The sequence below is a fragment of the Taudactylus pleione genome, unplaced genomic scaffold (genome assembly GCF_031769625.1).
Source record: "Taudactylus pleione unplaced genomic scaffold, aTauple2 ptg000333l, whole genome shotgun sequence".
NCBI lineage: Eukaryota > Metazoa > Chordata > Amphibia > Anura > Myobatrachidae > Taudactylus > Taudactylus pleione.
The window spans coordinates 2,485,390-2,501,283 of record NW_028284734.1 but is presented as its reverse complement, the minus strand read 5'-3'; the positions used below and the strand labels follow the sequence as shown (position 1 = coordinate 2,501,283).

The 15,894-nt window shown below is 41.4% G+C and overlaps 1 protein-coding gene across 1 annotated transcript in view; it reads left to right on the top strand.

Annotated features, from left to right (window-relative positions):
* The window catches only part of POLK (DNA polymerase kappa), a 137,650-nt gene that overhangs the window by 68,632 nt on the left and 53,124 nt on the right, over positions 1–15,894 (top strand). The window contains exons 3-6 of the mRNA XM_088443691.1: positions 3,054–3,173; positions 12,732–12,884; positions 13,718–13,849; positions 15,291–15,459. Coding sequence (XP_088299817.1) covers positions 3,054–3,173; positions 12,732–12,884; positions 13,718–13,849; positions 15,291–15,459 — 574 coding nt within the window. The remainder of the gene's footprint in view (positions 1–3,053; positions 3,174–12,731; positions 12,885–13,717; positions 13,850–15,290; positions 15,460–15,894) is intronic.

Genomic DNA, 15,894 nt, shown 5'->3' with positions numbered 1-15,894 from the left:
TCGGTATAATTACGGTACTGGAGTGGAATGGCTGGAGGAATCTCGGCAATCGCAGGTTGTCCTGTTAGAACCGGAATGGCCAAGCAATGAGTTTGACAGGCATGGCTCCATCTGATCATATCTCCAGACCGATCTCTCCAGATCCCTAAGCCACGGAAGACCAAGAATGACAGGAGCCATGGGACAATGGAGGAGATAAAAAGACAGTCTCTGAGTGCAAAATTCCGACTGGCAAATGGAGAGGAGGCATTTTAAACTTTACAAAATTAATCCTCCATCCAGTCCACAGATTGGGATTTTCTGATCCGAAGGGATAGCTGGTACACCCAGTCTGTGGAAGAAAGGAAATCCATGAAATTGCCAGCCGCCCCACTACCCAAAAATGCCGAAATAGTCAGAGTGGAGTCTGCAAGTTGGATAGCTGCTAGAACTAGCACTGAGTGTTTGGAGGAAATGTGAGCCAGGCCTAAGTGCAATTCTTCCTGAACACCTAGGCCTTGCCTTTTACCGGTTTAAGCGGACAATTATTCACGGTATGTCCCTTGTTTCCACAATACATACAGAGGCATAGAGACAGTCTTCTGCGTATTTCTTCAGGTGATAAGCCAGATGCTCCAATCTGCATTGGCTCTTCTGTGTCCGAAGGCGGAACCCAACTGGGAGAAAGAGGCGACCTGGTGGGAAGGATCTGTTCTTGTCTTCGTTCCCGTAGACGCCGGTCAATCCTAATGGCCTGCTGCATGAGATCATCCAAGAACTCAGAAGGAGAATGCTGAACGAGAATGTCCTTGATGGCCAGATCATTCCAACCCAAGTCGGTTGCCCAGATGGGGAATTCTGAGGAGTAATCTTCCGCCGCCTTCTGACCTGTCTGAGGGAACACAACTTGGACTCAGCCAGAGCAGTTCGATCCGGGTCATCATACAATATGCCCTTGGCCGTGAAGGCACCAACGGTCTGTAATGCAGCATGGGTTGAGGGCTTCCCGAAGGCCCAAGTCTGTGGAGAGAGATTACCAGTCCCACTCATTGCAACTGTGTCCCTGAAGAGATTGGACGAAGCCTAAAGTAAAGTTTGCAATTTTCGTGGAAGTTTGAAAACGGTCAGCGATCCCCAGAGTGGTCGATCCGGCGGGTTAATTTTCGGTTCTTGGAGAGGGACTGAAAAAAACGGGAATGGCTCTCTTCGACACGTAAGGATAGGACCTTCTGCGTGAGAACCTGAATTTGAGCTGCAAGCACCTGGGCAGGGTTCTGTGCCTGTTCCATGTTAGCCGAAGCTATAAGTCCGATATAACTCTTTCATACACTACTATTTTTTTTGGGGGGGCGACTATAATGTTACGAGTGATCACTCTTAGTAAGCCATCTAGAACTCAGGCTACGAGGTCTTCCGCCACTAACAACCGCCCGTTGTTCCCATAGAGGTATTAGCTCACTGGTACTTAGGCGGCCACCTGGACTTACTGCTCGAAGTAGTAGCAGCTTACAGGAGTTTCAGTTGGAATCTTGCGATAAGAGAAAGAGTTGGAACAGGAAGAGTCAATGGTGTATTTAAGAGAGGTGCGGCTTGTGTGCCGATGGTGCGGCAAATGTGCCGATGATGCGCAAGAGCCGATGGTAGAAAGCTGATTGAGTATTATGGCTTTGAGAGTCGATGGTGCGGCAAATGTGCCAATGGTGCGGCTTGTGTGCCAATAGTGCTGCTATAGCCACTGGTAGATAGTTGGTAGTAGAAGCTGTGGCTTTGAGAGTCAATAATGCGGCAAATGCACCGATGGTGCGGCTATAGTCACTGGTAGATAGTTTGTAGTAGAAGCTGCGGCTTTGAGAGCTGGTGATGATGGTGCGGCTGTAGCCACTGGTAGTTGGTAGTAGAAGCTGCGGACTTGAGAGCTGATGATGGGCAAATGTGTCGATGGTGCGTCTTGTGTTCTGATGGTGCAGGTATAGCCACTGGTATATAGTTGGTAGTAGATGCTGCGGCTTTAAGAGCAGTTGATGCGGCAAATGTGCCGATGGTGCTGCAAACGTGCCGATGGTGCGGCTTATGTATCAATGGTGCTGCAAAAGCAGATGGTAAACAGTTAGTAGTAGATGATGCAGCTTGCGTGCTGATGGTGCGGCAATAGTCGATAGTAGACAATTGATTGTAGATGATGAGGCTTTGAGAGCTGATGGCAGTACAGTTTTATTGATGCGGCTAGGAGAAGCTGGAGAGCCGGAGACTGCACGGAAGTTGCTAGTGCGACTAAGGTGCCAATGGTGTGGAAAAAGCCGATGGAAGAGAGTTGGTAGTTGGTGCTGCGGCTTTGAGAGCCGATGGCAGAACGGTAATATTGACGTGGCTAGGAACCGTAGGAGAAGCCGGAGACAGCACGGAAACCACTGCGGGAAAAGCCAGAATCTTCACCGCGAGGAGGAACAGAACGCTGACTATGTAGCCGAGCCGAGGGAACCCACAGGAATGCTATAGTCGGCGAGGCGGCAAAAGTCCAATGTGTACAAATAGGAGGAACCACCAATCGCGCTGCATTGTGGATGACACGTCACTTCCTGAGGCGTACCGGTCGCCTAGCAACAGGGGAAACTGGAGTAACCCCGTCCTAACTGCGTAAACTGCTCGAGGAAGACAAGTCATGGCCACGACTTGTAACAGTGTGCTGGTCTTCTTTCTCCTTCTCTTCTACCTTGCTTCTTGCCGTGGCCTTGCTAACTAAACTGGGTTCAGGGTATAGAGGAGAGGGAGCCTGGGCTATTGGGAATTTAAGTTTAACTATTTGGTGCCAAGACTCCCCACCACAGTATACTCAGAGTGATCCCTGCACCTCCTATAAAGTCGAAGAAAGAAATTTAACAGGTAAGAACATAAATCTCCTTTTTTTCATGATGATTTACACCCATTAAAGCTTGGCCTGTTTACTCTATCTGAGCTGTACATCTTCTCATTGTGCAGAACCTTGTAGTCTATGAAAGTGGCCTCTTTGTTTATCAACATAACATGTGTGCCACTAGTGGCTAAAGAGACGATATGAAACTCTCCATGCGTTACAGGGTTCCAGATTTTATGACAATGAACTGAAGAAAGATCAGCAAGTTAACCAGCGCATCGAGAAAATTCTCCAACAGAAATCTCTGTTGACCAGTTCACAAATAAAGAAAGCTCAAATTCAGGTATTTTCTGAAATTCTGGACAGTTCAGCGATTGTAGTAATTTTTTGTATTATTTTTATTGTCAAAGTTTTTTGTTGATTTTATGTTTTTAGAACTTGAAACCAAACAAAAATGAAGACCTGAAGAAGTATAAAGGCACTCTACCTTCAGACATTTTCTTTACATAATTGTATGCACACAAAGGGCCTGATTCAGACCCACTCGCAAGCGGCTGTCCGCTCGCAAGTGGGTCGATGGTGTGCACTGAGCATGCGCACGACGGAGGGAGCTCCGTCGTGCGCATGCGCCAGACGCGACGAGCGAAGGAAAGTCCTTCGCTCGTTGTGTCTGATCAAAGGGGGCGTGCTGTCGATGTTGATTGACAGCACGCCCCCTTTGGTAGGCGTGCCGGGGGCGTGCCTCCCTGATGGGGGCGTTCCCACGGGAACGCCTCCCGTCAGAAGCCGGCCCTGATAGAGCCAAAATCACTCCGGAGCTTGCGGTTGAAAACCTCAACCGCAGGCTCCAGCTCGCAGTTTCGATGGTCGCGATGGTCAAGACCATCGCGGCCATCAAACTGCACGCTCGTATAGCCTGTGGGTGGTGACCCACAGCTATACGAGCGTCGAGGAGGACGCTCCATTTTCATGGAGGGCGGCCCTCATTCAGAGCGTGCGCTCTGCTCAGAGCGTACGGCTCTGAATGAGGGCCAAAATCTATTAACTGGAGGTGAAAGCAGCACTGCAATTTTCCCTCCCACGGAACACTGAGGCCCACAGATGGGGACGGCACCCTGCAGGCTGTTTCAGCAGGGCGCTACCATAAGGACAGAGCGCATTTTGCCATTTTGAAATCGTGCAGGGTGCCGTGAACACTACACATGTATGTGTTTATGCCTTTTTGTCATTTCAAACTATTCTAACCTGAATATACAGTCAGTTGTGTTAGTGCTCACTCCCATTGCTACAACACCCTACCAAGTTGTTTTATTACAAAATTATTATCATGAAGAACTATGGCTGAAAGGCAGATTTTGAGCGTGGTAAAGGGTTTATGAGACAGAGAAAATACAGCAAATAAGAAATAATTTCATAGATGTTAGGTAATAGGGATAGTTTTTATTCCTTTGATAAAGTCACTTTGAGTGCCGAAATGTGCCAGGATTTGGCGGACACACCAGATAGAGCGCTCCTACTGTAACCAGTGTCTACTATTGGCCTGCATTGCTCACCTGAACCATTTGTAATTTGCACTGCAGGTGTACACCTTAAAGCTTCACCTGGAGCATCTGTAATCACAGAAAATAGAGACTAGCTCACCTGAACAATTTGTAATTTGCACCGCAGGTGTACACCTTACAGCTTCACCTGGAGCATCTGTAATCACAGAAAATAGAGACTAGCTCACCTGAATCATTTGTAATTTGCACTGCAGGTGTACACCTTACAGCTTCACCTGGAGCATCTGTAATCACAGAAAATAGAGACTAGCTCACCTGAACCATTTGTAATTTGCACTGCAGGTGTACACCTTACAGCTTCACCTGGAGCATCTGTAATCACAGAAAATAGAGACTAGCTCACCTGAACCATTTGTAATTTGCACTGCAGGTGTACACCTTACAGCTTCACCTGGAGCATCTGTAATCACAGAAAATAGAGACTATTTGTTGGGGCACTCTTAGATAGTAAATCAAAATATAACTTTGAATCTGATCAGTTAAAAACCATGAATTCATTGTGAAGTAGACAAAAATTAAACGTAATTATATAAAATCTACCTGGAATATTCTAGACATCAGTCCTCCCTTTTATACTCTATATAATCATATACTCACAGTCGATAAACAGGGAACTGTTCTATTGCTGTGATATATAGGTGTGGTAAAGGATGTGATGATATAGTAATAGGATCACAAGTGTCTTAATAAAATTACAAACCTATACATTGAATCCAAATTGCCAAGATATATTGGGTGGTATTCAATTGTTATAGCGCGCCTGATCTCCCGTCTAAAGTGAAGGGAGATTGCTGGGCGCTATTCAATTGTTGCAGTTTTTCACGCTGATCACACTCAAAGTGGTCAGGTTTCCCGTGTAAAGCAGCTACCCCCGACCAAAGTGCTGGACGCAACCGTGAAAAGTGATGTTTGGGCGCCCAAACGTGTCACTTTTCACCCATTTCAGCTCGCACCCCGCTGGGGCTGCGAGCTGAAGTGGTGTGCCGGCAGCTGATCGCGACCCACAGCAAAAACAATTGAATAGCTCCTGTTGGGTGCGTACAGGGGCGCAACAATTGAATACCGCCCTTTGAGTTTGTTGATTATACACCAACGGTTAGTAAATTACTGACCTAATATACTGTTACTGTAGGTAACTAATAACGGTTAAATTGATTTAGTAAGATAGTATGTATCAACAATGAATAAACATACAGAATGTATTTTTGTTGATACACGAAATTTTGGATCATGTTACAACCTTTTAAAGTTTGTATTTTATCTGCAGTTCTATAATAAAATATTATGATAAAAAACAATTAATAAACATGCAAAAGCTTGATTTAGATCGTCGTTTACATATGATGTGGTACATCTGTGGTTGCCATCGATGGCAACTCTCCCTGAAATTCAAAAGCAATTGAATGTTATTATAAAAAAGAAATTGTTTTAGATATGTCTAGACAGGTTTTAGAGGCACAGCACAACTAGTCACATGCTGACCATCACTCAAGGCGTGTAAATCACTGATTTATAAACTACTACAATTTACTACATATTAAATCAATAATTTAGTGAATAGTTAGTGAGTGTTCACCATTGACTGACTGCTGTTGCTATTGGCCAACTACGCATCCAGAAGTCAATAATTATTGAATAGTTAGTCAATGTCTACCAGTGATTGCTGTTGCCAAGGACAACTAGCGACTGCAGTCCATGTCTGTGAATCACATTGAATGGTTGTAATATCAAATGAATACTTTTAATACAACATGTTGCTATTTTGGTGTTAACAATTTTAGAATCATCACTCAGGGTGTAATAAGCCACTCAATAAAATCTCATGATTGTATACAGACTTATAAATTACAAAAGTTTACTGCATCTAAGAATCAGTAATTAGTGACTGCTTTTACTATGGGTAACTACCCATGCAGAAATCAATAATTAATGAATAGTTAATATATGTTCACCAATGATTGCTGTTGCTATGGGTAACTACCCACTGTGGGGTGGTTGCAGTGTCAGATGGAATGGTTTATAAGAATCAAGTATTATTGATGCAACCTGTTGCTATTGGGTCATTCCATGCCAAATCATAACACAAAAAGTAACATTTCAACCCGAACATCTCAGATTTTCATGAAATTTGGTAGGATGGTAAATGGCATAAAGTAACTTTCATATGTAAAATTTTTATTTTTTATTAGATTGTTATTGTACCATCGATGGTTAACACCGATTGTGCCATCAATGGTGCCCATTAATGGAAACCCACCGATGGCTATCTCTAGAACATAGAGAGACACATTACAAGACAAGTCTAAACTTGTCAGTTGCATGGTTAGTGCAAGAAGGGTTCAACTGCCATACTTAACGATTCTATTTACTTCTGTTCCCAAAGGCTTCCCAAAATGAAACTTCTGCCAAAGAAAGATTGCATTTAAGTGTATAACATAAGGTTACATCGTGACCTTGAAATGTAAAAGTCAATATTTGAATATAAAACTACTTTTAGAAAGTTCTACCACAATTAGAAGCAAAGTTATGATTCGTTTTAATTGACCTTGCAAGCATAAATTACATTTTTTTTGTCATGTTTGCAACCCTGTAGTATGAACACTGTGTATCACTGAGGGCTAAAATTTTACATATGAAAGCTACGTTATGCCATCTACCATCCTACCAAATTTCATGAAATTGGGAGACTGTTGGGTTGGAAGCTGTGATGATTTGGTATGGAATGACCCTATTTAAGTGTCTAGCAATTTCAGAAAAAACTCCCTCAGTAGTCAGTTATGCAGTAACTGAGGCTCTCAGGTATTTCAGTAATGCGAATAGAAATACTTCACACTTGAATTGATTGTATAAGTTGCAATGGAATATAGTTGACATCCCAGCTGTCGGGATGCTGGCACTCAGAATACCTGTGCCGGAATCCCGACACCAGTCAGAATTACGTTACCAGCATCCCGACTGTAAGCTTAGGTTATGGGGGGAGATTTAGGGTAAGGCTGCAGGGGGAGAAGGTTAGGTTTAGGCTGTGGGGGGTGGGGTAGGGGGTTAAAGTTTAGGCTGCAGGGTGGGAGGGGTAGGGGTTGGGCTAGGGTACTTAACGGCAAGTCTCGTTATCCTAACCCTGTCGGGATTCTGACTGCCTGGATCCTGAGCCACAGCATCCCGTACCCAACTCAGAATAGGTAACCTCTTTTGTCAGATACAAATATCATAGAGTTTCAGAGAAATCTTTTGTGAGCATGCTCTTGCGCATGTATCTCAGTAGAGTAGATATAGCAGTAACAATTGTGTCATAGCTGTAAGGGGCACTGTTCTTCTTCTACTGCTCCTGTTTGTGAAAATTGCAGTGAACACAGAGAGTGAGAAAAGAAGGAAAGAAGTGGCATCTGCTTTTGGGAGTGCCCAGAACTATTCCCCTGATGAGAGACAATTTCAGCACAGGTGTGAGAGTGTTTAAGATCACAATGAGAGTTCCACTGAGTTGTGCTTGAGAATGGGGAGAGAGATGTTGTCTCATAGTGTTATCAATATATACAGCATAAAGGAAACTTGCCTCAATATGTCTATTGCTTTTTAAAACAATTATGAGGAGATTGGAGAGAATTTATACTGCTTATTGAAATCATTAGATAAAGTATACATGTCACGGTCCTGTGGACCGACCCTCCAGATACGCCAATCTGACTTTTACAGGTTACCTCAGCACGTGTGGTTAACTAAACCCGGTCACTGCCACCAGCAAAGGGGAATTTTAGTGTTAAAACACAGGGTAAGCCTTTGCTCTTACCTGCCATACAATTATGCACACTAAAAATAGGTAACATGAGCCATACGACGCCTTGGGTCATAACTACACAGATCCAGAACTAGAATTATGGTTTAATGCAAGAATATCTTCAAAGCTTATTTACAAAAAGTTACAAAGAATATAATAATGTTAAAAGGAATCACAGTTACTTACGATTTCCAAACTAAAATAAAATAATAGATTGGAGAAACAAACCACTCAGTTGGAATGAATGGTTTTGGGATGAGGCCATCCCAATGGTGAACTCTGGAACATCTGTATCCTTCGATAGCCTCACGCAGAATGAACAACAAACTAGGGTTGAATCACCTACTTATGCCTGCTTCTCCAGGCATTCCCCCTCACCCCCTCCCTGGGGCGATTGTAACCCTTGTCAGCTCAGAGTGGATTGTCCAGCTGGCTGAAGCCTCAGGGTTTCCCGGCACCTGAGCAGGGGTTCTTTCATTATACCTTCAGTTCTCTGTGAAGTTTGTGAACCTAGCCTTAGGTCAAGAAACGTGCCCACTGATTAGATGAGGAAATATACACATCTGTAGACTGAATGTCTCTCGGTATAAACAACCATTCTTTGATCCCCGACCCTACACAGAACACAGGGCTCTTAATGACGGTTTATCAAGGGCCTGGCCAGATGTCCTGTAATTTCCACTGACATTTTTCTTATATGCCATATACAATTGGACATAATTATGGCTGATGCAGGAAACAGACCTTCTTGCAACCTCTTTTGCCCATCTTAAAAGGGGACTAGTCCAGAGGAGTTTTGTCACCTATCCATATACAAAGGATGCTACATAACAATTTAGAAGGGAAAGTTACATGTTTATACCAACACAATATCATGTGCAGTTATGCCCATGCTGATGCGAAATCAGCTTTTCTGCTACATACAACCCTTGTAGGTAGTTTGTTAGTATCATACCTGGAGAATCTTCCATCCGGGCCATGCACTGCCCTGGTCTGCAAGGTCACCGCTGGTGGCTTAATCACATTTACACTATCGATGTCAATCGGTGGAGATGGGACCCAGGCTATTAAAAGAAGTGGACAGGGATACACGTGTCACAACAGAACAAAGCTTCATGCCGCTGCCACAGAGAAAAAAATATGCCACCTTACAGCCATCCGTGCAAACCATAGATGACCATCCCTACTAATTAAACCCCTGCAATCTGTGTATTGGTGGTGCTATCAACTTTGGTAAAGCTAGATCACTCGTTGCACAGAAGATAAAGGAAAAGATGTCATATTTATTTGTGTTGGGGACCACATTTACACCCAACCCAGTAGCTGTACTGCTTGATCCAAAGCAGGGTGGATGCATATAAGAATTCACACAATTTGGGGCTGGTACTGTATATTTGGTTTCTGAAAAACACCCTGAAAAATGTTCCTTGTGGGATCTAAGAGATCCTATACGCAGGCAGGGAATAAACAAAATAAGGGATATTCAGTTTTTTAAGTCTGTTTATCTGTAAAATAACAGCGTTTGCGGTACTGTCCAAAACATCCTCTCATTGCGCCTTTTCTAAAACCTCAACATACGGATTCCATTTATCATAGCATATGCTTTGGATATCTCACAATTTGTTTGGAAGAGGACATATATGATTGTGAGAGAGTTTCAGCCTTCGGTATGGATAGAAAGTATGATTGTAGATGACGCAATGCTGACCCAGTGGCCTAGCAAAAATAAAGATGTGCTACCTCTACCTGTACTGCTAATATTGCATATATACACATTGTTTTCTATACTTTCCAGTTAGTGAATTTCGTCCTCTTCCTGCGCTCTTCTGTGTTCTACAGATAGGACTTCTAGTAGTCTAGTATGCACGGACAGGACAAATGTTTTCTCCCACAGGAAAGCTTGTATTTTCTGTTCTATCAACTTCCTAAACTTCACTAGCCTTTATTTATGAGTTGTTACTTGTAACTAATTCATATAAGTAAACACATCAGTTCTTTTATCTTGAAAGCACCATTACTCATTTTTAAATGAACATCCAATCATGCTGCTATTTATATTATGCGTAAAATAGTGTAAAATGGGATTGTACTTCGATACTTCCCCCGGTTTATATTTGGGTTTGTGTTTGGCTTGATGACAATTCTGAAAGTCAAGGTTGAACAGTGTATGTGTGAAGTTATAAGATAGACCTCCTATTGTTCCTCTGAATATGTTCTTAGCCAGTCATAGGGTCCGGTCATGCTTAGATCAAGAGTTTTATGAGACTTGGCAATCATAAGACAGAGCTGGAATAAAGACAGCCATTGCTACCAGTGTGAAGAAACAAGTTAGGAATGTGAAATAGTCTGCGTTTGGGTGCAGGCTGTGTAACTAGGTTAAAAAATAAATATATATTGATGATCACATTTGTTATACAATTTGTGGTCATGGATAAATGTGTGTTTGTTTGAGACACGGTTTTATTTATTTTTATTATACTTATTTTTATTTAAAACTTTATACAAGCAGAAGCAAAATATAGGAAGTTTAAAAAGCATATATGTAAAAATAGCAAGAAATGAATCATAACCCTGTACATAAGACCAATAGGTAAGGTATATAACAAGTGTTGCACAAAACATGCAAGAGACATGCTACAAAGAGGCACAGGTAGGCATGTTGGGTGCTTTTGCGGCTTATGTTCTGAAAGATATGTAATAAGCCCACTCACTGTCTATGTCCGTGACCTAAAACAGGTCTTTCGCTGCGTGTTTATACTGATTGCTGCTCACATCCTTTGGAATAGCAGGCACAAATCAGCAATGGCGGCTCTTACATATTTGCCGGTTAGGGCGCAGGCCACATCTTGTGAGGCTCCTAATTGAATTTCCCCTCAAAGCTGATCGCCTCTTTTTCTGAATCCCAGGGGTAAATTTACTAAAGCTACTAAAACAGACAAGTGGAGGTGTTACCCATAGCAACCAATGATAGTCTGTCTATCATTTTCTAGAATTGAAAAGAGAAATGATGACCAAAACTCTGCTACGGGCAACACCACCACTTTTTATTTATAGAATCTTTATTAAATATACCCCCGAGGTCTTTTTTATATAAATGTCTGCAACATTTTTCTCCCATTATTACTGAAAGTTTTACTTTTTAAATTCACTGAAGGTCTTTAAATCACAACGGGCTATGCTGGCACTATATACATACAAATAAATATTAATAAATATAAAAATCTTGATGGAAAAATGCCCTTGAAATTATAACACAACGGTTGTGATTCTGGGGGGGCCGGGGTGGGGAGGGTAGGAATGTATGAAACCTTGGAGAGAGAAAGAAAGTACCAACCAATCAGCTTCTAATGCTGGGTACACACTATACAATATATGGTACGATATATCGTTCCGATACAAAACAATATTTTGTATACATCATTTAGTGTGTATGCCCGATCTGTACCTCATGACAGAACAGCAGATAGGATGATGCAATGAACGACGGGGTGCAGTTACATGCAGTATGTAACAACACATTGCGCTGTTGGACACTGATCCTGCAGTGTACAGTGCGTTCGATGTATTATTACATCGCATCACTCTGACACTGGGTCACACCATCGCATGGTGTGTACCCAGCTTAACAATCATATTACAGGCTGTGGGAGTGATGTATCATGCAGTGAATAGCATGGAGAAGTTTCCCAAAGCCTATATTTTATAGACAGTACTTGATAAATGCTACTTCAAAGCTGATTGGTTGCTATGGGCAGCTTCTCCACTGGCCCACTACTTCACACTTTTCACTGCTTGATACATAAACCCCTGAGTTTGAAACAGTAGTTGATTGGTTGGTACTTTATCTCTCTCCGAGGTTTGTTACATCTCCCCCTATGGCTTTCAACAGCTCTCGCTAAGAGTTTTGTGGTTGCACACTGGACCCAACAAGCACTGGTGCAGTATATTTTTTGTTTGTTAGAGCTTCTCCTTGGAACCATTAGTGATAATTTCTCAGGAGGAAGTCAGTCCAAAATAATCCCCCAAAAAATATTAACAAAGAAAAGAAATATGTGAAATGAAACCTAAAATTAAAATGCTCCCCCACTTCAGTAATTAAGCCTTGGTGTCTCCTAGCAACTGAACAGATTCTGCCAGTCAGAGGAGTGGCAGGGGACATCATTTGCAATGCCTCGCGGTCAGGGACACAGCCGTTCATGCAGTGCCTCGGTTTAGCGGGCATCGCAAACTGTAATCCTGCTCTACTGATGCATAACATGGAGATGTGTCACTAATCTCTAGTCTAAAGACATTTATGGATGTGCTGTAGTTACAGGTGATATAGGCCAAGCCTCAAAGTACTAACCTACACTGAGGCAATAATAACACTCAGTATTTTCTTCTTTTCCTATTGACGCATAATAGCATCATAGCTTGTACTAAAAAATAAATTGGCTGCATTTTATCCAGGCAATACTCTCACAGGTAACTAGTTTGATGATGTCATTCCCTGATTTATTAAAACCCAGTAAATATAAATTTACATTATAACCACACCTGTTTCTGCTTAATTATTCATTCGGCACAGGTGGACAAGCTGGCCCTGGAACTGGAACGGAGCCGTGATTTGAGCCGCGTAATTGTGCATATCGATATGGACGCATTTTATGCAGCTGTAGAAATGCGTGATGACCCTGAACTGAAGGAGAAGCCTATGGCAGTGGGGTCTATGAGCATGCTGGTAAGTCCTATTCACAGATTTGTTTTAGTGTGCAAATACATGGGCGAAACTACCATAGGTGCAAGGGGTACAGCTGCTATGGGGCTCAGAGCTGGGGGGGCCCATCTTCCTTGTCAAAGTTACATGTGTTGTATACATTTGTCACCATTAGGTGGTACATAGGAGCCCTTACAAACGTTTGCTATGGGGCCTTCAAATACCTAGTTACGCCCCTGTGCAAATACACTTCATCTCTATGTATTCCACATGGAGGTTTAATTGGCAATATGTGATAATATTATTTATTTAAGCTGAATTTGCACAAAATTTCAGTCATTGTTGTACACTCCAGAGACTACTGAAAATGAGCCAAAACCATGGTTGACACTTAGGGCCACCATGTAAGTAGTATAACTAAGAAATCTACTCTCCCTGTAGCTTATTCTGCTTATGGAGTGGTTGAAAACTCTCCATAACTGTTCTTTGTTTGCGGAAGAGGTAAATAAGAATATTCTGTAGATGGCAATAGCAACATTGCCATCTGTTTGGTTAACAATCACAAAGAAAGTTTACACAATGTATAGTATAATATAAATGTACAATAAACTTCCAGAGTAATTTGGTCTTTTATTATTTTTAATATGAAAGGAATACAATTATTACAAACTACATGTTAATTAAAAATAAGATAATGTTGGCTAAAACATGTTTATACGAGTACATCGCTCGGCAATGTGTGTGCCTTTATTTTAGACTCCTGCAGCCTTTAAGTATTGTTTAATATAAAAGTTTTGTGTCTCTCTAAGGTTGATTTAAAAGTTTTACCTGCTCTTTTCTTTATTTCTGTTTTCTAGTCCACATCAAACTACTTGGCGAGGAGGTTTGGTGTCCGGGCAGCAATGCCAGGGTTTATTGCCAAGAAGCTGTGCCCCAATCTAATCATCGTCCCATTAAACTTTGATAAATATCGGGCAGTAAGTAAAGAGGTGCGTCTATAAGTGTTTGTTTATTTTGAATCTTTTATTAATCTTCCACAATTTGACTGCTGCTGACAAACCTACCTGCATTACCGCAATCATATCTTTCTATTAGTCCTGTACACGTTACGAAGTATGGAACTGGAATGCGGTCAGCGTGTCAATGGTCACAGTGTCGACCATTATGATGAAAATGTCAACATGTTCACAGTGTTGACATTGCAAATGTCAACAAAAGAAATGCTGACATTTTGCAAAGTGCCTACATTAGGGATAGGGACATATTGCCGCAGTGCAGTGTTGTGACATTAGCCGTAGCCACTTACCTCCAGAACAGTCGCACTGCTGTTTGTTGAACCTAGTATGTTGTTGACTTTGGGGGAGAATTCAATTTCACCCGTTAATTTTTTTTTTTTTTTTTTAAATATTTCTTTATTGAAACAATAATTGTGTACAAAAATACAAATGTTACAAATATAAAAATAACATTAATATAAACAATAGCATATTTCTGGTATTTATACAGAAAAATCAACATCAGAAAACATATCCAATAATTAATCAGTGGATATCTGTACCAATATATTACCGCAATACCATCAATAAAACAATATATATATATATATATATATATATATATATATATATATATATATATATAACAATACTATCAATATAAGCCCGGGTGCTTGACACTTTTTTTTTCTCTTCCATAACTCTCAGCGAGGTAATTATATACCTTAAAGTAATATTGGGGGGTCGTTTTACACCCGTTAATTTAAGGTGTAAAATAGGGTGATAGCCTCTGGCTTTAACGCCGGGGACTATTCAATTAGAACCCCTTTTCACCTTTTAACACTTGTTAATTTAACGCGTTTACTGGCATCAATGCGGTAGATATGTCAAAAGTTCATGCGTTAATAGGGTTTTTTCATCTGTTAATATGCTACTTATTGGGGATTTCTATTTGGGTCTTATTAGACCCCTAAAAAAAAATCCCGGTTAAGTGCAGCCTGCGGGCTGCCTTTGGGGCTAATTGAATAGCACTGGGGGATCAATTAGCACGAGGTGCCACCCCAGAACCTTCTCTAGTTTAACAGATTGTTACAATGCATATTTGAATTTGTTAAATACTGCAATAATTTCCCTTATAGAATATATTGAATGCTAAAGGGAATATGTATCCCCCTCCTAAAAAGTGGAAAAATTGAGAAGTTCCCCTTAGCAACCAATCAGCTTCTAGCTAGCATTTATAAAGTACATTCTATAAAATGATAGGTAGAAGCTGATTGGTTTCTACAGGCAACTTCTCTACTGGTACACTTCTCCACTCTCTAGGAGGCTTGATACATCTCCCACCCAAGTTTGTAACTTCCAGTTGTAGTTTTAGTTGTTTTTTATAGTAGTTGACATAGTAATATATATTATACATATTATTTAACTTTCCCAGGTTCGCGAAATATTTGCTGACTATGATCCCAACTTTTTACCGCTGAGCCTCGATGAAGCTTATGTGGACATAACTGCTCACTTGGAGGACAGACTGACATGGCCAGAAGAGAGAAGAAGATTTGTCATTAGATCTTCTGGCAATGGCGATAATGTAGACATTCCATCAGGTACAGTGATCTGCAATCTTAAGGTTTCTCTGGGTGCTGAAGTTAACCCTATGGAGAAGTTATTGTATTAAAATTAAATCCAATATTTGAAATTCATTTATATTGTCTTTTGTAGGCTTTTTGGTCTAGTTTAAAGGGATCATCTGCTTTAGAACAAACTCCTCTTGACTAGGGAGGTACCATTGCTTAACTCCTAACTAGCAAACCACTAACTAGCAAAGCATGGTTGCTCGACCTAAATAGACAATGAATTAACTTGTGGTATTGGTAAACTAATCTTTGAAAATAAGCAGCAACGACTGTTCTTCAAGACTTCTACAATGTGGCAGGACGTCAAACTAGATGGAACAGTGGCTTGTTGCCTGCAGAGATCTGTAGTACGAGAGGGGCCAGAATAGACTTCTGGGGAGCGCAGGAGTTGATCACATAATTTCA